The sequence below is a fragment of the Rhopilema esculentum genome, chromosome 12 (genome assembly GCF_057945365.1).
Source record: "Rhopilema esculentum isolate cy_ngs chromosome 12, ASM5794536v1, whole genome shotgun sequence".
NCBI classification, from domain to species: domain Eukaryota; kingdom Metazoa; phylum Cnidaria; class Scyphozoa; order Rhizostomeae; family Rhizostomatidae; genus Rhopilema; species Rhopilema esculentum.
This window is the reverse complement of record NC_142826.1, coordinates 5,740,644-5,764,723: the sequence shown is the minus strand read 5'-3', so window position 1 is coordinate 5,764,723 and position 24,080 is coordinate 5,740,644. Positions and strand designations below refer to the sequence as shown.

Below are 24,080 nucleotides of genomic sequence, written 5' to 3'. Positions count from 1 at the left end.
CCTGGCTAAAAGCCAAAACGAGGCCCTGTCATCAACACAGAAAGTACCAATAAGGTTGCATTATCAGCAAGAATTCAACTGATTCGAAAACTCGAGAATTCAACACTAAAAGAGTGCCCGTAGGCGCATGGAAAAAATCGTAAGTGACACGTTCTCGAGGGAATAATCTAGTCACCTTCAAGGTGAAAGAACGGATTATCGTGCGGCCTTCTAACACCAAGAAACAAAAGAAAGTCGCTAACAAGTGAAAAAACTTAACAGATATACAACGATCTTTTATGATGACACTTCAGTTAACACTTGACAATATCTTTTCTAGTTGTCAAGAATTAAGCAGGGGCAAGCCCTCTTTATATCTTAACGGACCAAGAACAGTGCATTTGATGTTTCAGACACACTGACAAGCAATGCGACTCAAACCAACATCATCATGAGAGCACTCACCGCAAGATGACCTGGAAATCCCCTCAGATTAGGAGTTAAATTGCTGCTGGCTGGTAGAGAAGCATGTGTCTGAAGTTCTACAGTAAATGATGTTTGAAAATTGCTAAAATGAGAGCAAAAGCATTCGTGAATCACCGAGTCAGATGAATTATGTAAATTCCACCAAGACAAATCGTTGCATCTTCATAGCCGTGCGCAACAAGTCTCTTGTTACATAATTCTGGCTAAACAGAACAAAAGTACAGAAACAACGCCAAAGAATTGCGCGAAAAAATTACACTCGCGCTGAGGAAGCAACGAACAAATAGAAAACGAGTAGCAAATGTCCCAAACACTCCGTTAAAAAAGTATTTAAAAAGCTTCATAAATACAGAAACATTTCAAAACGAGGCTGTATGAAATTATAACATCAATAGAGTGACGCGAGCAGAGCCTTGGGTGGATAGTCTGTGTCCCAGACCCCTAACTTTCAAGCACAGGCGATGGGTGTAGGGAAAAGACTAGAAACTCCAAAGTCTAGGCCCGGCCTCAGTACGCCCTGGGCACACCTGGGGTTTGAGTCACCAAAACCTGGCATGCCGTTGGAAAAAACGGGAGAAGAACATTCTTCTCTATTCCTTTGTTTGTTTAAACGTGTCTGCAATTGCACTAGGATTACGCTTATGTCCTGGGCGTGGCTTACAGTTTGTCACATTTAAAAGACTGAAATATACAGCGATGTATCGGACAGTTTGCTGGCTTGGCATTAATAACAGATTGTAGGGTGTACGACATGATGTCTTATACCATAAACATTAAGTTATGAATAATTTTGAATTTTGTCAGCAATCAAAGAAATTATGATTCTGACAAAAAATACTCCTGTCTGATATGCAGTTATAAAATTCATATAAAACAGGCAAACATAACACGATTAATGAATGTAATTTTGGACAAACCATTAAAAGTATATATGAAATCATAAAAATATATATGAAAAATATATATATATATAAAAAGCCTTAAAGAATGCTAAGGAAAAATACTGATGAAAAAATGTGAAGATTTTGGCCGGAATTATTGCAAGCAACAACAAAGAAACAGTGGTCAAGCGACCATAGAAAGATTGGAAATCAAAGTTTACTTTTCGCACGATTTGAAAGCAATGCACAGAAAAGAGAAAACAGAGATGGTGATGATTTTCATTGCAATCGAAAAGCATATGAAATATTGAAACTATCAACGAGAAATTTTAAAAACATAGTTATCCACGATTGTACAACCAACGCAGAAATGTTAACTGTGCAGTGTCATCGAATTAGGGAAACGGGAAGATTTGCTACTCAAAGAAAAATGCTTTTCAAAAACCCCCAATAAAAATTGTTAAATTCGTAACGAGTTACAGCTGTAGTAAGTAGAACTTTGGTGTACAAGATTAAATATTCTACCACAGTTATGTCCTAAAGTTCTAAGGAAACAGGAATACAAAGTTTAGGGGTGGCACGAATAACTTCTTGCTTGTACGAACGGATGAAAGAAGCCCTTCGTACAACATCTTCTACATTGCAAGAAACATTGTTAATCATCGCTTGTCATAGAGATTAATCTTTTGTCAATAATACTTGTCAATTCGCATGAAAAATAGCTGAGCTCCTTGTACAGTGCATTGCTAGCGACAGAGAGCGGAGATTTCGCACTATCAACATTTTAAATTGAGGAAACGGTGCTGTGGTCGACCTGTGAAAGACAAATCAACATGCCTGGACTGGTTTTGCATCGAAGTGGCAAAAAATTTTACAAAGTTTATGGCGAGTCAGGGAATTGCTTTCCTTTTATCATTCTTAATATCGGTTGTGGAAAAAGGATGTGATTTATCATGAACATCATTTTACTGGACTGAATCTTGTTTACTTAAAAATAATGTTTACAGCAAATTTTGAACATGTCCATTAGAGTTTAGCCTTTTTAATACTTTATGATAAATCTCTTCGGAAAAATACTTACAAAGGACTAAAAACGTCCAAACTGCCCTCAAAAGGAAATTTTCTATCCTCGTTGATCTTCTTTAAGAATTTCTTAAAATGTTTCCGGAACCGATCATCGAGCTTCTGCCGCTTCTGTACTGGTATAAAAACGGCCTTTTTGGAAAAACATCCTTGAAAATTAGCTCTTTTGAGAAACGCCTAACCTCGAGTCTAATAACCGACTCTGAGTCTGGACAGCTTCTTGCCATCTTTCAGCCATTCCGATCCTTACGGGTGTTCTCTTGCCTCGGCAGAGGTAACTTTTGCTCTAAAAGAAAACATTTTCAATACAGTCATTCTTCTCTTGAAAAAAATCATTGTTGATGTAATGTTTCAAGAATATATTGAAATATATTTCCTGGGATAAAACTAAACAGTAATTTGATTTTAAAATGCTTCAATTTAAACATTTTAGATGCTTAGAAAAAGGATATCTTCTGTCCTTCCATTAATAGAAGGCATTGAAACATATGTAGCATTTGGCGTGAAAGAGTTCTTTATCAGAAAGAGGCGTTTACCAGAGAGTGGCTTTAATTGTTTCCCTTCAAAGCAGGCAATTTAGAGACCTAAAGAGCAAAAATTCGTAAGTTACTTCGTAAGTTTTGTATCACACTTACAAGTGAGTGGGCCTGATGAATTCATTTGAAGACTTGACTCTCGTGTACTTATTTCACCTTTGATGATCTGAGAAAAATTTCATTACCGATTAACATCTTGAAGCTTACTATTATATCCATTCAAATGAAACATACTACAATGTACTACCAGACACAAAATATTCTTTCGTGCTTGATAATCAAATAAAACTAATCGCCAACCTTGGTATTCAATTTTCCCGAAAAGGAAGTCAAGCCACTAAAGAAAACTTTCTTGGGTCTTAGATTCAAAATGTCGCAAAAATAGAAATTGCATCTAGAGGCGGTTCACTTGTGCCAATTAAATTGAGATGACAAATGTTATTGAAAACCCCCTCAGAAAATACTTGTTTTAGAGAAACTCTGACTTTTAAGCTTTAAGCCTCATTTCTAGATTGAATTCTTAGAAGTTCATAACAAAAAATAGAGGTGTGTATAATGGAGATCCGGATGTGTATAGAAGCTAGAAAGATAGAAACGATTTTATTTAGAGATTGAATGAACACTGTCAGCGAAATTGCGATACGGTTGACATGCTAGCATAATAGAAATAGCTGTTCGAAACAAATGTTGCCTTAAAATTGACTACCAAAAATTACAGTTTGACATGAAGATTGTTTATTTTCACATAATAATAAGAGTCAACATTTTCTTCAGGACAGCTGACTACAATATTCCTTAAAAGCTAACTTATAACGGTTTTAACAGCAACTTCAGTACAACTTACTTTATAATTGTTTCATTTTTACTAGATTTACGGTGACTTAAACCTAATCCTTCGTAGATTAATATGCTGTCATAGAAAATTTTATGGTAAATTTCAAAAATCACATGACCTAGCCAAGACAATGTCACATTCAATGGTACATCCTTCCCCATGGTTCATTCAACGACAAACATAGGTAATACTTTTATTTCTAAGTTTAAACGAAAACGTTCCCTATAAGGTTCACAAAAATAACCCTTTAACGATATATGTAAGATTGGATTTTGCATAAATACACAAAATACATTTCTAGGGGCAAAAGAGAGCGAGACTTGAGGAATGCAAGTAGGCTGGGTTTATGGGCAATTTAGCCAATCAAAAGAGCCGAACAGCACAGCGGTCATGCTTTTTGACATTATGCAATAATTACCTCGTGAATCTATCTCTTGGCGGCATTCTTTGAATCTTAGTGTTTTTATTATAAGTTATCTTCTCCTTATTTCTTAAATGCTTGCAAGTGGTTACTAATATAATAAATCCAGTCATTCAAAGTTAGCTAATGAAATTTGCAATCATGTGTAAATGAAATAATTGAAAATAATATAATTTACCTGGATTTCATCAGTTTTAGGGATAGCATCATTGGCGAGGCATCCCATTTCGAAGACCTTGCCATTAAGCATAGGGAGACTTCCTTCGTCAAAAACTTTTCGCTTAGACGAGCTCCGATTAGTTACAGCACCATACTTGCAAGAACACTTCTCTCCTTTGTCATTCTTTTTTAACTTTGACGCTTCGCTTTTTTGTAGTGATTTATAAATATCTTTCAGGCGAATCCATTCTTTCCTAAAAGATAAGAACTCGTCTTACAGACAAATTTGCAACGTGCTGTCCGTAATCTGAGTTGAAATCGGCCATGCCAAATAAAATCCAGCCAAAGATATTAAGCTCCCATAGAATCCACAGCGATCCCTTAAAGGCGATGTTAAACAATTCAGAATCCATGTATCTTAAAAATAATGCCAGGGTAACGCCGAGCAAAATCGCATAAAATGCAACTAATGCAAAATACAAGGAACGCGATCCCATCCTGCTAATAAAGAACGTTGGCTTCTAAATAAACTCAGTATGCATGAAAAGACCGTTGTTACGAATCAATTAAGTTTAGATTTTTCGACTTAATATAAAAAAAGTTTTAACAAATATGCCGACGAATAAAATCTACCAAAGACTATGTCAAGGTACCTACTTTGATATCACATACAAGGGAGGAATTTCTAATTCATTGTATTCCTTGACCTTCTTTTTTCTTTTCCGTTTTCGTTTGCCGTCATTTTTGCAATTGGCCTCCACTTTGATTGGAACTGACTTATTACAAGTCTCGGCTTCAGTATTAGCACCAACTAAATTCTTTTCAATAAGAGGCCGGTTAACACTACAATGCTCCAAGTTTTCATTAGAATCGTCCTTGCTGCAAAGAAATTTGTCCTCAGAATTATGATCCGATGACTTATGTCGTTTCCTAGGGGCCTGTATTTTTCCCGCGTCGTCTTTCCAATCGCCAGCAGATGATGCTGACGATGATGTGCGCCTCCGTTTCGACCGGCAAACACTGTTTTTTTCTGCATCGTTCGATTTACTGTGCCTGTCATATTCAACTCCGTTTGGTTTGTTCGTCATACAGTAAACAGTGTTGAATACCTTAACGAAAAAAAGAAAGCAAAAATCAACCATTTTTAAGGCAAAGACAAAATTTTAGTAAACAGTTGGGCTGGCTCAATTTGCAGCTGCCTCGCACAATTAGATCTGCCAGTTGAGCTGCATAAAACTTTAAATTAACAAGCAAAGCTAAAAAATTAAGCTTCGTTTTAAACAGTCAAAAACCTTCACAAGCAGCACCAGGTGTGACAATAATCCAAGTTACCAATTAAAGGTTCATACCAGACCCAAAAAATCATTTTCCAAAAGGCAAGAAACGGATTCCTTATGTTCATTACACATTGTTGATAATTCTGAGATTTATAAACTTCTAGTATATTGAATAGATGGTTGTGCCTAGGGATGGAAATCGATGTAATTACACAAAATGTATGAAAAAGACCAGAGAAAAGAAAATTAAAAGGCGTGTTCCGAAAAGCTACAAAAAAATGAAATATATGAATTTCAGGCGACCTGAAACAGGCTAGGTCTACAGGACAAAAAGCAATGCACAACAAGACACAAATTTAAGTATCGTATTTTTCACTTAATGCACGATTTAGTAGATTTTTGAGTTTCCAATTTACTTGATCAATGGGCGAAAATTAAGCACAGGATTGTAAATCATTGCTTAAGATCTCTGACTTTAATAGTTTTGATTTGAAAACAAGAGCTCTCTATACTATGAAAAGGAAGGGGTGAAGTTCTCAACTTTTGGGAGGACCAGGGTAGTGGTTGCAAAGGCATGAATCTTTATTATCATTTCAAATAATTTTAAATATAGCAATGTGGAAACACTGATAATCAATTATGTTTTTGTGTGTAAGGTAGGGCAGTTCAAGCTGTTACTCTTGGTTTTAAACTGTATGCAACAATTAGACAACATGTTTATCGGCTAATCAATACTGATATAGAAATAGGTGGAAGCATTGCATCATGTGTTTTCCTTGTTTTCTGCCAAGGTACAGTGACTTTGGGTAGTACATCAGGTAAAATGTTTCTAGCTTCTTGTGATTATTAAAACACTCTGTCGTTGATCTACATTAGATGACAAGTTATAAATACAAACCTGACAGGCCTTTTCTGCTTCTGTATCAGTTTTGTATTCAATAAATGCAAAACCCTTGATCTCCTTTGAATTCTTGTATCTGGGAAGACTGTTTTGAAAATATAATACACTTACTTTAAAAATTATTGGGAAACTTTCATAAAAGAGCTAGGATGCTGTATTTGTTTAGGTTTTGCAACAAAAAATTGTCAAGATATGGGCAGCTTGTTCTTTATATAATTACAGTTTAAGATATCCTTAAACAATGCTTATATGTTGAAAAAACCCTGTCACTTTTGAAAAATAATGGTAAAAACATGGTTATATACAAACATGGAAAAATGTAAACACAAGTTGAATGGTCTAGTAAGGGCAAAGACACATGACTGTGAAAGCTGTTCAGTACTATTGTGAACTCTAGTGGCTCTGCCAATTATCTGAAACAGGTAGTCATTATAGACCTTGGCACAATCTGGTCTATCTAAGAGATGCTTTCCAATGGCAGAATCACTTGTTTTAAGGGTTTTTCTAGACCTAAAAAATTGAAGGAGTCAGTTCTCTATAAGCACACAGTCCTGGTTGGACAACTATATTGGTCATCTGCTTGTGTTTTTCTGATTGGCCTATTTCGATCCACAATTGTGCAAAACATATTTTCCATCTTGCTTTTTTGGAACCTTATTCCGACGTTTTATAATTTGATGAGTGTCAGAAGAAAAACCTTGCAGTATGCTGTAAAACGTTTGCATTTTTCAAAGCCACTTACAATCTTTATTAAAAAAGAACGATTTATTGCAATTTTATCATGCTTACTCGTTGCTCAAAAATTAGTAGCTGTTAGAAATTAACAAATTATGTTCAACGGAAACATAAAAATCTTTGAATTGGTTGACAAACAATGGGTTGAACAGAGAAGGTACCAAGAAAGAGAAGGTACCAAGAAAAGGTTACAGTTTCATGTTAAGGTCATTGTGTTTTTATGTACTTGTATGTATCTGTGTACAGAATATCACTTTGCAAAATTGTGTTATCTAGTCAATGATTTCAAAAATAACTATGAAAATTTGATGCAATAAAAAAACTTTGACAACTACCTTATATACTCAATATGTCCACAGCAACTAAAGACATCTCTAAGCCAACATCGGTCAACAAAATGTGGGAGTCGTTCCTGGAAAAAATTCCAAATCAAATCTATTAATGTTGCAAGCATTTTCACAAGACCTCCTGTTATCTTTAGTGAAAAGCTCCATTTCTACAAAGGACAAAGAAATGAATACACTTATCTGGGGGGAGTACAGGGTACAGGCCTTCATGACTCCCAAGCTTAACGCCTCTGATAAATGTATTGGTAATAAATAAACTGCAATATTAGGTATGCAATGGTATCATTCCAAAATATGCATATGTATCACTTAGATAGCTACATAATTCTGTTAACAAGTCTTTTCTACTATCTTTAACCTAAATAATGTATATTTCCTTCCAGTTATCCCTCTCTCTCTCTTTGGTGCCATATCATGAGACTTTGGCGATCACACTTTGCCACAATTCTCTGTTCTTAGTCATGTGTATTAGATCTGTCTTCTTGATTTTTATACCATTTGTTTGGATCCATCCAGCTAGGCTATTCATCCACAGTGTTCTCTACCTTTCTTCTCTTCCCCTCTATCTTTCCAGTTAGTGGCAAGTTCCCAAGTCCCTCTTTCCGAAGCACATACCCCAAGAAGCGCATCTGTCTCATTCTGATGTCCTTAATAAGCCTTCTATTTACACTAGCTCTTGCAAGAACTTCTTCGTTGCTCACCTTGTCTGTCCACGGTATTCTCATCGTCTTCCTTACAAACCATATCTCACAGCTTCCAGGTGCTTCTTCAAATTTGCTGTTAATGTCCAAGCTTCACTCCCATAGCCCAGGACCGGATAGACATAACAGTTTAGCACATGAAATCTCATTGACACACTCATCTTGCAGTTTCTCAAAATGTTATCCAATTTTCGAAATGCAGATTTTGCTAATTCTATCCTTCGATTGATCTCTGCAACACACCTAGCATCTTCCGTTACTAGGCTGCCTATATAGCTAAAAGATGAGACTTGTTTAATTTTCTGGTCCTTTACTCTCACCATGAACACAGGATGTTCCCTTTTCTTTGAAACAACTAAACACTCTGTTTTCTTAAAGTTTATAGTCAGACCATTTTTCTCACTCTCTTTTATGACAACATCAAAAAGCTTTTCTAGATCACTGGCAGATTCAGCTAACAAAACTGTGTCATCTGCATACCTTAAGTTAGTGTTAAGTTACTTGTGTTAGTTCCAGTTATCACTAAGGTCTAACAACAAAACTGTCCAAAGCCTTTATTCAAACTCTAATACTTTTACAAAAAAAACTCACAACATAAACTGTTCTTGTTTCAGCATCTTCCTGCTTGGGTAGTGGAGTTCTCCTCCTAACAAGAGTGCACTCTTCATTCATCTGGCAGCAGAGAAAAATTAAAGAATGATATAAGCTGGATCATCATTCAAAACTGATGAAATATCATTGAATTGAGAGCAAACATAATGCAAACTAAGAAAATTTGTATAATACATTAATAATGTATCTTTGTGGCTTATGTTCACACATTTTTAAACTAAACCATTTGTTATTTTTTACAGAACTAGTTAAAGGTTTCTGATTTGTAAATTCATAAACTACATGAATTATGAATACAATGTTGCAAGGTTTTCACTAATTTTTGAAGAAGAAGACTCACATTTTAAGCATCTATAAGTTTAATAAAGTTTGTGCAGTCTAACTAAAGTGAGGGTAAGAGTAGGTGGTGGAGGTTAAGTGAGGAAGCAGCAGACTTTTGCCAGTTGCCCACTTCTAATGAAATTGTGAATGTTGTGAAATTTGAATCAAATTTGAAAAGAATATCTCATAATTAATGTCTTCAAAAATGAGATCTGTTATTGTGATGCCTCAAAAATTGAGGTTGCAAAGTTTTCTTTAAATTAATGATCATACAAATTTTTTCGCTTTGCATTTTTGAGAGTTGCAAATTGAGTTAAAGAAACAAGTAGCTTCCTTACCTCTAATAATGGTGAATTTTTAATTGCTTTCACTATTAGCTTCAAATTTTCAGATATTTTCTTAACCTCCTTGAAGCTTGCGATGAGATCGATTGACACAACTGAAAAATGAACTATAGTTAGGTGACAATTGCTAATTAAAGCTTAGAAAGAAGAAACAAGTACAATCCTGGACAAAAATGTTGAGACAAAATGCAATTTCTGTAATTTTCTAATTTACCTTGCCCCTGTAAATTGAAATCCCCCTTTTCCCCGAAGCAATGTTGGATCTGTAGTTCTATCATTTCTCCTTCAAAATCATGCATTCAACATTGAATTGGGGGAGGGGGAAAAGTTACTTTTTAAAGGAAAGAGAAAATATAAGCTTTTCTTGAAAAGTCTTAACCATTTTTGTCTGGGCTTGTAGATAGAAGGAACACTTTTCATTTTATCTACAGCATATTATGAAATGTTGTAAGAAGAAAAACTGTAACAAGGTTTCTGCAGATCTGTGAATCAATAGAGCATAGTAACCAAAAAACCATTCTGCTTACAAGGGCAAACACTAATGCAGTTTATCATAATTGTTTAAAATCACTTTCATTCAAATGGGTATGATATAAAATGCACTTCATGTACTCTTGAAGAATTTTGCAAAACCTCACTCAAAGCTACAGTAGGATTAAGAATGCAACAAAATTACAATGCAAACCATTGAATTCTTAGAACACAGAGTTCTCTGCTAAAAAACAAACTAAACTGCTGAGCAATTTCGAATTTGAAAAAAAATTATTTGATTTTGAAAAGTTTTTCCATGAAAATTACTGTATCAAAAAAGGGCATGGCTTTACCAAAACAATGGACATCAGGCTTTTCATGAAGAAATTTTGACAAGGATGACAAACTGACTGAGCATTGGACCTTACGGATCATCTGTACAAAATTTTGCAAGTAGCTTTTCTGTAAATACATCTTTGCGAGACCAGTTTTTGCAAGGACAGTGAATACCCTGTACCAGCAATTTTACGAGGGCATTGGTAAGGGTCCAAGCCACTCTATGCCCCATGACTCTACATTTTGTGTTATTGAGATGCATTTCGCAACAAGTTCCAAATTAAAAATTACGCATTTAAAAGGATTGCAGTTACAAGGTTCAAAGCAAAAGAACTTACATCCTTCAGTTTCTTTTGCAATCTTGCTATTCAAAAACTTATCATGTCTAAGGTTTGCATCCCCCAAATAAAACTCAATCTGTGAAAGAACAAAAGATAAATTATTAATCTGATTTAAATATTACCAAAAGTTTCAATAATTGAAAGCTTTCCTTAAAAATAAAATAGAAAAGCAATGATTTAAATCAGGACCGTAAATCTGTCATGTCAATTGGGGGGGTCAGCAGAGCGAATGAATATAAAGTGTGCAGTGGGTCATGGCACCACCAAGCAATTTATGGAGTGTGTTAAGGAAACAATTTGAGGGGGCAAACGACTTAATAAACAAAAAAAGATTTTTAGATTTAGCTAGAAGGTATTTACAGATATATTCTTAGCATGTTTGCTTTTTTATAGTTGAGTTGATAACATTTTTCAGAGACAGCTTGAATAAATTAAACCTGGGGGCTGAGAATCACGTTCAGTGATGTAGGAGGACCCACCATGGTTGGGGCCGAGGTGAAAGGAAATTTTTGAAATCATACCTTCTAAATAGCTATAAAAGCATCTCCCTGACCAAGTTTAACAAAGTACTATACCGTTCAGGATAGAAAAATCGACGTTTCTGGGAGAAATTGGGAGTCTAGTGACAAATGTTGGGGAAATGCTTAAACTCTAGTGACAGGCGTTGGAGAAAAGAAAGAAAAGGTGTTTTCTATTCGAGAGCAAGCATTTTTTTTCTTGAAACCATATCAGATTCGAAAAAATTAGGATGTATCTAAGAACATATTCGGACTCCAAATGAAAATTTTCTTAAAAAAATTGAGGCTGGGCAAAATTTATTGCATTCTAATAATCAGGAGTTTAGTCATTGCTTCTCTCTATATTAAATGCAAAAGTACTTCTTTGTTGAAGCGGTACTTTTACGCAGATTAAAAATTAGTGTAAATTACGCAAATTAATTTTACTCCTTGCCCTCTTTGTCTTTTGGTCTTGTTCCTTGTTCCTGTGCAGTAAAAATTAAGGGGCTATTATGGAGGTCTTGGTACCACAATTTGACTAATAGAGGTATAGAAACTAGGAACTTTAGGACCTAGGTTTTGAGTTAGGATTTTTAGGACCTAGGTTTAAAGATATGAAAATATGTGTAATATGGGTTTGTCGAGACTTATGGTGATGATTCTTTTCTTACATGCTTTTTGAGATTTATTCAAGGGGAGACCAGTGGATAAGATATTTGGGGCTAATCCCTGCCATGGGCATCGTCACCGACTCGACACCACTCTGCAAACATAAATAACAGCCATCTACAATAGTCAACTTGCGCTTGACACCATGACATAGTGGCTGAGGTATGTTGCAATAACACAGCAAAACTTAGTTTGGTTCTAACCCAGTTACCAGGGATTACTTTCTTTAAAAGAAAATGACGATAATTTCTCAAAAAATCGTTTTGCTCCAGATTTTTGGGGGGTTCCAGTCCTCCCCTTCCCCCCCTTCCCCCCGGGATTTATGTCCCTGATTTATATATATAAACTAGCTCTATTCAAAAAACAATCCTTATTAGCGGCAGTGATGCCGGAGCATAGGGCCACATTCACAAAACATCTTTTTGGCAATCTAAATATTTTAAAGACACTTTTGCTTACAAAAGCTCATAAAGTAGTACTGTAAAGGTTTTGAAAGTTTTTGAAAATATTCACAAATTGTACTTTTCTTGTATAACAAGCAAGCTATCTGTGGTTTGGGGGAGGGGTTTTTAGGAGGCATTTAGGAGACACTCTAACCCTAATCAATTAAATGTAATGAAAAAATCGTTAAAATCCTATGATGAAAATTAATTAACAACAGAGCCAATGAGAGCACACACCTGATTCTGGAGGTTTTTTAATAATCTCTTCTTCCGCATCCTTTTTTCTTTTTTGGGTTCAGTGGCATCTTCTTCAGAACAGATGCTCATTGTTGCAAATTCTTTGAGTCAGAAAATCTGCAAAAAATCAAATTGTTTCATTACTGCTTTCTATTGGACTAATTTTTCTAGGATAAAAATTTTATTGTTATATTTCATTAACTTTACCTATAGACAAATAAACATAAATTAAAAAATTGGGTGCTAAACTGAGAGTTGATTCTAAACTTTGACTGAATTTTAACATGTAAAAACAAAATTCAGTTGAAACTGACACTGTCCCACCCCCATAGTAACCCCCTTGGCAACAGTACTCTTGCATTCTTTATCTAGAAATTCTCTATTTATGGAAATTATGCGATAATGCCAGATGAACATCCTAATAAAAACAGAAAATTCATGATTTCTTTTGTCTCGACCTTTGTTGGTGGGTTAAAAATGATGACCTACGTTTATTCCACATCTGCGAAATGAAGACCCCCCTTAACAAGCCATTGGCCCCCTCATCCCTATAAAAAGTATCCATTTTGAAACAGGCTTACATGGCTGACATCCCTTTCTCAATCTTGCTTTCAAAACATTACCTGGCATGTCCTGCCTCTCTGTAAATAAAAGATTTAGGTGCAGTAGACACGAGTCAATTGGTGCCATTTTGTTTTATGCCATCTTTGTTTTGTTTAGGTGGGCGATTAATCAACACAAATACCACACGAAGCCCAGTACAAAAAGTTAACAGAATTAGATATCTTAACTATCCTATGATAAACACAGCAACATTCTTGAATATTATTATCGGCAGTTAGAAGATAAATTATAAAATCTTTACCTGAATTAAAACTGGTTCAAAGCACCTGACAAGATACACGTCTTCCCGCAAACTTGCAGCAAATTTTCTGTGAAGACATCCTGCTCCTCCGTGGTGGGTTGCGGGCAGGGAACCGATGCCTGCGAGAGGGGAAAGGTTGCTTTTATTCCGAAGTCAGGTAAGGATATAGACATTTCATTTTCATTTCAAAAATCTTTACACACGAATTCCCTATCAGCTATAATACAAATAAAATTAACTACTTCTATTACAATTGCTTCTTTAATATATATAAAATAAAGATGTTGCTGTTCTACCTAGGGATCGTGTTTTGTTTAGGGAATTTATTAACTTTGTAGGAATCACTTCAAGTTTCTTTTAAACATGGAAATTGTTCCGGGCAGCCACTTATCTGTGGATATCGGCTGGGGTAGGCAAACTCAAGCAAGAATCATACAACGAGGGGACAGGCTTCTAAACAAGAAAGAAGTTCATAACAGTGAATTACGCGTTTATTTGGAATTTATCAAGCTTATTACACAGAGCAATGAGTTAAGAAAAGAACGAGGGGCAAATCACTCCAAGAAAATCTCGTACACCTTTTGTGAAAATCCTATTGTTTTATCCGAAAATCTCCGGAAATCCTTTTGTTTTAGGGAAAATCTCGTACGCTATTTGCAAGAGTAAAGTGCCCCTCGGAACACAACACATCAACTACAAAATTTTAAAACAAATTTTGAGGTTGCTGTAGCCATTCAACTGAAAATTTATCGAAAGATATCTAACGAGTTAGGATTTTTCCAAAGAAAATGTGAGCCAAAGCACGCTGACGAAAAGGTGTGCTACGTCGCCTTCTTGGTGCATCAATGTGCGTCATGGACGAAAAGACATTCAGCCCTTGCTGAAGCATAAATACACACCAGTGCTATTCTGTGGATTCTGTATATCATAATTCGAGAAGCTTCTTCATAACCGGTAAAATGAACCATTAACTTTCAAGCAGTTTTCTCAATTGTATAAGCTTTGTCGTAAAGATTGACAGTTCTACAGACAAGCCTTATCTTCCTGACTCATCAACCAGCAAGAAGGTGAGAACCTACTAAGTGGATGGTGATGGTCTTTGACGCAAGCTAACACAGGGCTCTAGTGCATATGATAAACTGGGGGACTAAAACTGGGAGGGTAGAATATGCCAAAGTGAAGAGCATACAGAAAACAGACGTAAAAATCTCCTGTAGACATTGTCCCAGCAAAAATCTTTAAAAATAATGATAACGTTGCTCCTGATTTTCAAAATTGTTTCAATACAAGTGTAGAATAGAAACGTCTTACTAACAATGTCAAAATATATGAGGGGTTAAAAGAAAATTAGATAAGGAGATTTGCTGCTGTTATTGAATCTCTTACTTTGCGGCTTTAGAGAGAAATTCAGTACTAGAAAGGCTCTCTTGTGCTTTTTAGCAAAAAAAGAAAAAAAAAACGTCTGACAATAAAAACAGTGTTGGGACTGTGGATCTTCTAGGCTTTGATTGATAAATCGCGATATTTTTATAGCTCAGCTAGAAGCATGTGGTCTAACAAGAAATGTTCTTAAATCATAGCTGGCTGCATAAAAGAAAGCAGCGAGTAAAATAAAATGCTTCATTTAGCTGTTGGAAAGAGAGTAGCCATAAGGCACCGCAAGGATCTGTACTAGAGACTCTATTGTTCATTATCTAATTAAACGACTTGTTTATGTTGGGAATGCCTGCCAAAAGTCTTGGTACTCTTATTTCGGATTTCAAGGGCAAACTTAGCTATTCCCCAACCCCCGTTGAACAATGCTGGTTTACTACAAAACGATGTAGGAGATTAAGAAATACGTTTTTCCTGTGACTTGTATGTCTAAACTATCACAATGTTTTGGGAGGATGGGGGTGCATGTTGAAAGATATAAAAGCACAACGCAAATTGCAAAGAAACGCCTTGTTTATGTTCGGACAGACAGTATGATATGCCAATATGTTGATGACACAACGATTTAATTAAGTGACCACAGGCACGAAGATATAATTCGAAGGTTAGAAACTGATAGTTCTATAGTGATTCCCAAATACCCTAATGAAAATGAATAAAGATAGATGCCAACTTATGAAACTAACCAATCAAAAAATGGCTTTCTAATCTAAAGTGATTACGAAATTTTTTATGGGATACAATTTACAGAATAATTGATCAAATAGGATATAAGAAATAGATAGCATTTCAAGTTTCAAAAAAGCGTAACGAAAGTGTAAAGTTGAAGATTGTAATTGCAGGTTGTGTAAGAATTACGATCTGAAACAGATCTATTTTCTAGTATTCATTTTATCATATAAATATATATAAATACGTTGTCAACTCTACTTTTATGCTAGGCCTCAATGAGCCGTGAATAAACTTTTTAGCACTCTATTGTGAACAGATAATTATCAAAATAACAATAATTATGCGACGGGGTGTGATGCGGCTCAGTGTGGTGTAGTGCGGTAGAATGAAGTGGTCTGGGGGTGTGGTTAAGAGTGATGTGGTGGTTCACAGTTCGGTAGAGGGCACTGGGATGATATGCGTTGGTCTGCAGTGTCCTGGAGGGTGGTGGAGTGGGGTGGGGTGGAATGTGTTGCGATTGAGGCCTATTTTCATTCTACCGGTCATGTCAAGGCTCCTCGAAAAACTTATATAAGATCAGTTATACCAGTACCTAGATAAGCACAAATATCTAGTGTCTCACCAGTAAGGATTTCGTTCTCTGCATTCGCTTGTGGCATGTCTGCTAAAAGGAACTAGTGATTGGTACATTGACAAAGACAACGGAAGATATGCTGCGATGATCTTCATAGATCGCAAGAAAGCATTCGACTCGGTTGATCATCAAACACTCTTAGATAAAAAGCAATTTTATGGAATTACTGGACATGCTCACTAATGGTTCAGTTCTTATCTTGATAATCGGAAGAAGTACTGTAGAGTCAATGGCACAACTTCTAGCATCGAAAATATTGATATCGGAGTGCCACAGGGATCGTGCCTAGGGCCTCTTCCTTTCTTCTATACATAAATGACTTGCCATTTGCTCTTAAGAATTCTGAGGCTACAATGTATGCTGACGACACAGCAATCTCGTATTCTTCTGATACAAGTGATGAACTGGGCCTAGTAATCAACAAGCAGCTTTCATGTACTTAAAAATGGCTACAGGGCAATAAGGTTTATCTTAATGTTGTCAAAACCCAAACTATGATAAGTGTAGGGGGCGAGGAAATGGACCTATTAAACGAAACAAAATACCTCGGAGTCGTGATTGATAATTGCCTTACCTGGAAAAGTCACATTAGCGCGCTACAAAAGAAGATCTCCAGAGCAATTGGTCTATTGAAGTATGCGCAAAATTTTGTTCAAACTGGCACTTTGATAAATTTGTATAGAGGCATTAAAGAGTCACATTTCAGCTACTGTTGCTCCGTCTGGGGCTCTTCTGGTGCTTCAAAAATTGCAGAATAAAGCCGCCAGAATAGTAACAAATAGCCCTTTTGATGCATCTGCAGCTCCTTTGCTCCAGAGACTTGGTTGGCCATCTGTACAAAAGGCGATAAATAAAGAAACAGGTTCTATGGTTTACAAATCTCTTAACTCTCTTGCACCTAAATATCTCAGTGACCTATTGGTGAGATTATCCGGGGTACATCCAAGTGATTTAAGAAACTCTAAAACAGACCTTGCAATACCCATGTTGAGAACTGGCAATGGCCAGAAATCCTTCGCGTATCGTGGGGCCAGTCTCTGGAACAGTCTCGATTTGGACACAAAAATGGCTCCCTCAAATAATGCCTTCAGGTCCAAACTCAAGGAAAAATAATCCTTTTTTATATATTGAGGTGTATTGTGGTAAATATATACATCTTTGATTTAGCCATATTCAGCTTTTTTTATTGTAAATTTTATAGCATACAACTTTTTAACTTTGTAAGTGGTTTTCGCAGTTTTCGATGGAGTGCAGTGCGGCGGAATGGCGGTGACTACCTATACTTAAAATTTATTCTTCCAATGCTTCTTCTATCTACAGCAAATCATTATCATTTAATTTCAATCTTACTTTTTCAGATCTATTTTCTTGACAATATCATACTAGGTAGAAACACAAAATAAATACACAATTAAAAATTCTTTTACTGATTTGCGTTTAAAACGCACTATAAAACATTCAAAAACATCTCGAAATTGACATTTAAACGAATCATGACGTTGGAGATTCGATGTTTATAGTCACTGGTCCATCATTTTGAATGCTTACTTGCATGTAGGCTGCAAATCGTCCATCTAAAAAAAACAAAATGTTGTCAAAGCTACTGCCTTTTCATAATAAAACAATAAATATGTTTTCACATCTATTTAGAAAAATTAAATTCCATTGATATTTCAAAGGCATTTGCGTATGACAGAATACATTAGGGCCTTTAGAGTGTTGGTTTAGTAGAGTCGGAGTCGAAAGTGAAACAACTTGGTACGTTGCAGGGATGTGATTATTCCTCTTAAGTCGATCCCTCAACATGCTTAAGTTTCTTCTAGACTTATATTTGTAAGAACTGTAGAGTTGGAAGGGAACTGGCTGTCAAAGAGGTTTAACTAACATCTTGGAAAGCTTAAGCTAAAGGACCCCGGTGAGGCCGCTGCTCTGTCATCATAAAAAGTTTGAACAAACAAAACAATCGGGACAGTTAACAGCAGCTCTACCAAAGAAAAGACTGAAGCCTTATTCCTTTTAGATGAGTCTTAAATAACTTAACGTTAACCCAATGGGTGTCTATATCCCGTTAACCCGTCTAACACCCCCCCCTATCATTTGATGCTTCTTATTTTACAACACTCCTGGATATTCAATCAATGTTCATTTAAAAGGGACGTCTAGGAGTAACATTTTTTTAGCTAAGGAGAGAAAATTTTTAGTCAAATTTCAAACTTTTTACTTGGATATTTTGAAATGCATTTGGGCTTCATTTGCGTTGCAATTTTGCATTTCAATCGATCTAAAGTTTAGTGTACGTGATTAGAATGCATTCAAAAATAACTTTTGATCTTATCTTCAGCGTAGTCTTTTCTTAACTTTCCCAGTATCTCTTCATACAGCAGTTTTGATCTTTCGGCCTCCATAGCTTTATGAAAGTCGGGTTTGTTTCCTTTTAAGACGCTATATAAGGTGAACTAAAATAAAAAAGGTATTTTAACAAATGAAAAGACACTGCAATTTTCATCCCAACATCATACCTTTTTAAAAAAACCAAGTAAAGCCAAAAGCTGACTCAAGATGATGTGGCCAGGACATCAAATTAGGTATTGTGTTGCACTTATGCTTTGGATGTGAATGTGGTCACGTAACAATGAATTTTTTGCAATGAAAAGAAAAAGTGTTGCAATTACCCCACATCCTAGTTTCTCAGTGGCTTAACGATATACTAAGATATAAATTTTAAGAAAAAAATTGAGCATCCATCTTGATCCCTTTACTGGATGTCAAAACCGCAAGCTACAAAAATAGTCTTATTGGCAAGTTTTCTATCCCCGCTCCTATCAAAAAAACGTAATTTTGTTGGACCCCATTTAAATACGCAATTCTCTCTTGCTTCCAGTTTCTGGGAGAGAACTAGAGGGAATGTTCCCTGCCTGAGATGAATAGCTCTAGAAGGAGAGTTCTAAAGATTTTTGTTTGACTTTCCCATAGTCAATTTCTATGGTTCATATCTATAGGCAAGATATACTTGCAGGAGAATCAGAGTTGCAAAGAGGGGATATGATTGTGAAAAACAGAGCAACCTTTCACTCTTATTTTTTCTCTGCTGTAACCTTCACCAATCGCAACCCCGAAATCTCCTTGCAGTATGATGTTTTCTCACATATATTTAGCATAAAAATAGGATTTGGGAGGGTGTAAATTATTGTGGGAAACAATGTTTATTTCCTGACCCCTGGCAGGATTGAGATTCCCACTTTTCTTCATCAGCCAATTCAAAGTTCATCTAGACATAAAAACCAAACCAAAACTATAAAACGAAAGCAATTAGTAACAAATACCAAAACTACATTGTAATTAGCAATAATCAGAGATCTGTAATGTAAGTGTAATGTAAGACAAAAAATTATTCATAACATTAACATTACATTAACTAAACATTAACAAATCACTTTTCCCCCGGCCTGGGCAGCCTATTGTTTTCCAGCACTTTAAAGGGGGGCTTAAAAGAGAGGGGGGCTAAATTTAGAGAGGAGAATGAATAAATATTTTGTAATAAAAAACCATTTTCAATAGGCTAATTTTTGTTATTTGTGAAATAAAAAACATCAAATCAGGCTTCTTCAGCAATAATATTGTCATTGCTATGTCATGAATCATTAATTTTAAAATATCTTCTTGGGCCATGTTGTCTTCTGAAATCGTGCATCCGTCAAAATCCCATTATTTTAGTAAAAGTCTCTCACGTGGCACATTAAATCTTTGTCTTCAGATCCGTAGAGACTGGGAAAAACATGCCTTGAATTTTGATTTGATGAGAAACATTGAATGATCAATTAATAAAATGAAAATTTCTGTTTTTTGTCAAGATTTATTATTTTGGCATTTGAATTTCTATTTTTAAAGTGAATTTCTATTTTTTGGGGGGAGGGGCTTGATTAAACGGGGAGCTTATTAAACGTTTCCTTCTAATAAAAGGGGGGCTAATAAGAGAGGGGGCTTAATTGAGAGGGGGCTTAAAAAAGAATTTATAATAATTCCATAATCAAAAACCAGTTTTTGAAAGAAAAATGCAAGATTTTCTACCTGGCTAACACAAAGGACTTCAAGATCTTCATCCTTTACTGATTTGCGCCACCTTTTGTCTCCTTCATCAAATAATCTTAAGTTCAGGATTTTTCTCACACTGAAAAAGAAAGAATAAGACAAAATGATGGGCATTGCTACTTGCATATGGTATATAGCAAACAAATTAAGCATATATAGTATATAGTAAAAAATTTTAAACTTATGTTAAACAAAGTCTCAGAAATCAATAATGCTATTATTAAGAAAGTATGCAATGCAGTGAATAGAATATCAGTATATAAAGGAACCAAACAAAAACCAATAAGAAATATATAATTTACATGTTCTTGCACATTGTTTTACTTGGACATTGAATTTCAGATCTTGTGATTTTTAGTCAGTAAATGACAGGTTAAGCTGACTGTAGATTTATCAAATTATTAACTAAGCATATAAAAAATCTTTTGGCAAGGCCAAAAGCACCAGAAAATGTAATCGCCCACTCTTTTCCTAAAATGCAATTGGTTCTTCCTTATAAAGCAAAGCAGCAAACAAAAATTTGGACAAAAAGGTTTGTAAAAACTTACATGTAATCAGCGTCTTTTGATGAATCATCACCAGATATACCAATTAAAACACAAAGACCCTTTCCAATTGAACTGACCAATTCCCCATCAACTATGGAGGACAACAATTATTATCAAAATGCCATAGAGTGAAAGCCAAGGAAGGCAAGCCTGTCAAGATTCACAACAGACCAATTGGCAGCTCAGGCCTGATGTGTCATCTTTTCTTAGACATGGTCAAATTACCCCTAAAATACTGAATAATAAAATTTTGATTACAAATGTCAGACTGGAAACTTTGCTGCCAGACACACGAATTTTAACTTTTAGCTGTTAACTAGTTTAGTGTGCATCAAGTAAGTAACTCAAATGTAACCTCGGATGTGAATAAAATAGGTTGGTAGCCACCAAAATAAAGTGTTTATGCAGAGGGCATACCTGAAACACTTGCCTTTGCTACACGTTGGATAACTGCACGCATCTTCTTCTCACTAGTATATTATCACTTTAAACCATTAAACTACTAAACATTCCCGAATTGTTTACGTTTTTTACACATGGTAGGTGAATTGGATTAGAAGTTGGCCTCGTTCTCCGATGCAAACAAGGAAGTGTTTGATGTTCTTGCTTTGAAAACGAACAAAGCCTCCCCCGGGGTTTGTGGAGGGCCTTTGAGAGAACTACCAAAAAAATGTGGCTTCAAATTTAAGTATTAATCCCGAGCTACTTGGATTAATTACTCGGCTTATCTTGGCCTCGCCCCAGCAAAAACATATATTTTCAATAAGGTACAGTTTTCTCATCATCAAAGGGTAAGGGTAACTATATAAGTCATTGAGACAACATTTTAAGCGAGATATGTAGCCCCTTAACGTATTATTTGCCTGATATACATAGAAGGACGATTAACGGAAGAAGGGTCAGTACATATACTTCTACTGAGATTAAATACAAGTTTGTAAATGTATAATGCCGACTGTATGTTTTGGAAACCGGTGAAGGGTACTGTTTTCTAGGCAAGGGGCTTTTTTCCGTAGGAAGAATAGAGCTAGCTACAGTGCCGAGAAAAGGGTGCGTTTTAATTTTCCATCTATGAGAGGCCTAAAAATGTTTTTTCATCTAGCAAAATATGTTCTCGAGGGAGAAGTCTGCAAATTTTTATTGGAGAAGATTTTCGCGCGAAGACTCTTTTTCGTGCAAATTTCTTTGGCAACGATCTTTGCATAACGACTCAGTATGGAAAGAAATTAGTGCGAACAAAATAAAGATTTACCCACGGGATATTTCAGAAACTGGTTGGTACAGGATAATCATCTCTTGAAATTTGTCTATTTGGTGCGCAAAAATTTTTATCATTAGAAATCCGAGAACAACGTTTTAGAACCCTTTCGGGACTTTGACAGTCTAAAGAATTTGAGAGAATTTGCTGTTTATTGACAAAGAAAAAACGGCAAAGGGGTCTAGAGACGAAGGCTTCAGGCAAAATTTGTCAAGAACAACCCTCTTAAATTCTTTATCTAGGCAACACTCTTTTAGATGCTCGAGGGGAGGAGGTAACCAAGCCTAGTTTTGAACGGAGGTGTGTCATTTTGGTTCAAAATTTAGATCTATGATTCTGCAACTGTCTGAAAAAATGACTTATTATTCCGTAAGGTAAAAACACTTTTCAAGACACAACAAATTCATCAACAAATTTTGTATGTCCTTGGCCCCAAAATCAATTTGGACATTCATTCAATCAATGCTGAATTCCGCCCCCCCCCCGCTCCCCTAATAATTTGACAACATTATTTTATCCAAAATAGTAACCCATAATTCCGTACATATTTCAAAAACTGATACCGACAATTCCGCACTTTTCAGAAAAAAGGTATCCGTAACATCAAACCCTGTTGAATTACCCCCCCCCCCCCCCAAGATTAGATGTATCCAATATGCAATTGACAAAGACAGATAAATGTGCTTCTTTAGTTCTTCATAGCAGTTTAGTTGTCTTTCCATATAGTAGTTTTGGGATCGACCTACATAAAAACGAGAAAACATCTATTGTGTAGACAGAACGAGTTCGTTTTCTCTCTTGTGCTCCAGTGGTAATTTGTTTAAAAGCATGCGGCACTGAGTGGACAACTATACTAGTCATGTGCTTGCAATTTTTCTTATCGGCCTATTTCGATCCACAACTGGGTATATATTATCCGACTTATTCTTTCGGACTCTACTTCTGACGTTTGCCAGACGAAAAAACTTTTTGTATGTTGAAAATTGTTTGCTTTTTTCAAAGCCATTTTCAAATATGTTCTTTACAATGGCTCATGCTAAAAATAACCATTTAAAGTAAAATTAATCACAAATTACTGGGACACGATGTCATTGACATTATTGCATTGTTTGATTTGAATACAGAAGGACAGTAACAGTTAAGCACAATAATAGAGTCGTTTAGCTAAAGGGTGAGTTTTACAATGAATTTGAACCTCCAAATAACGGTTTGTAAGTTAAAGAGCTGATTTGGAGGGCTTTCTGGAGTATGGCCTCTCGAGTAGTATCTTGCTTAAAGTTTAAGAGCTTGCTCATTATTGGGATGCAACATTGCAGCCAGGGACATCGAAGAAGGGGGCGCAGGGGGTCAACCGCCCTTGTAACCTTCTGATATGAGGTGCAAGGGAGCCAAAATACCCTTTTCAAGAAAGTGCCACTTGTTTGTAATTATCAAAAGATTCTTATAAAATTCTGACTGTACTGGCTTATTCGTGACGACTTGTCTTGAAACTTATAAAGAAGTTTCTTATGTGAAAAGTTAGCCAATTTTCAAGATACCTACTACCAAAGATCGAAACAAAGTGACAGTTACGAAAGAAATGTTGGTAGCTTGGAATTGTTTTTCGTTTTTCATTGCCATTTTACTCAAGCTTGCCACCCCCTTTGCCCCTTGGTCGTTCCGGCGTCCCTGATTGCAACTATTAAACTTAGAGGCATTCTTGGTATAGCATTCTCCAATCGTCGCTAGATGCTTTTTGAAAAGTCAGCTTGATGTTAGAATGTGCGAATGAACAGCTTTGAGAGGAATATTTCCTTATGCCAAAATGCTTAAAAGCATTCAACACGAGAAATGACTACTCTATCTAATCAGGATTTTTAAGAAAAGCAGTAAGATTTTTGGCAAAGCTGTACGAGATTTGTCATGATAATCTTTTTGAGACAATCCATATGTAACAAGATTAACAATTTTTGTACATTTTGATGTATT

At 35.7% G+C, this 24,080-nt stretch overlaps 2 protein-coding genes across 2 annotated transcripts; both read right to left on the bottom strand.

Moving 5' to 3' along the window:
• Nucleotides 1-1,613: 1,613 nt before the first annotated feature.
• On the bottom strand, nt 1,614-13,571 carry LOC135681458 (la-related protein 7). The gene is made up of 11 exons (XM_065195947.2): nt 13,478-13,571; nt 12,613-12,729; nt 10,764-10,842; nt 9,613-9,713; nt 8,933-9,013; nt 7,629-7,705; nt 6,556-6,643; nt 5,038-5,489; nt 4,400-4,634; nt 3,065-3,131; nt 1,614-2,715 (listed from the first exon to the last, which is right to left on the bottom strand). Coding segments are annotated over exons 2-11 (1,272 nt in total). The 5' UTR covers nt 12,703-12,729; nt 13,478-13,571; the 3' UTR covers nt 1,614-2,713.
• A 4,067-nt stretch (nt 13,572-17,638) lies between these two features.
• Nucleotides 17,639-21,502, bottom strand: LOC135681486 (D-aminoacyl-tRNA deacylase). The gene is made up of 5 exons (XM_065195989.2): nt 21,272-21,502; nt 20,855-20,945; nt 20,286-20,385; nt 18,541-18,673; nt 17,639-17,791 (listed from the first exon to the last, which is right to left on the bottom strand). Exons 1-5 carry the CDS (start codon nt 21,312-21,314, stop codon nt 17,709-17,711), a joined length of 450 nt encoding a protein of 149 aa, XP_065052061.2. The 5' UTR covers nt 21,315-21,502; the 3' UTR covers nt 17,639-17,708.
• Between the last annotated feature and the right edge of the window lie 2,578 nt (nt 21,503-24,080).

Excerpts from the sequence above, each read along its gene's own strand:
- LOC135681458 (XM_065195947.2), bottom strand. The coding sequence starts at position 12,702 with ATGAGCATCTGTTCTGAAGAAGATGCCACTGAACCCAAAAAAGAAAAA. Across the intron at positions 5,490-6,555 it reads AAGCAGAAAAGGCCTGTCAG|GTATTCAACACTGTTTACTG; the intron begins GTTTGTATTTAT and ends TTTTTCGTTAAG. Across the intron at positions 4,635-5,037 it reads CCCTTGTATGTGATATCAAA|GAAAGAATGGATTCGCCTGA; the intron begins GTAGGTACCTTG and ends CTTATCTTTTAG.
- LOC135681486 (XM_065195989.2), bottom strand. The coding sequence starts at position 21,314 with ATGCGTGCAGTTATCCAACGTGTAGCAAAGGCAAGTGTTTCAG. Across the intron at positions 18,674-20,285 it reads AAGTCCTTTGTGTTAGCCAG|TTCACCTTATATAGCGTCTT; the intron begins GTAGAAAATCTT and ends TTTTTATTTTAG. Across the intron at positions 17,792-18,540 it reads CGCTGAAGATAAGATCAAAA|ATGGACGATTTGCAGCCTAC; the intron begins GTTATTTTTGAA and ends TGTTTTTTTTAG.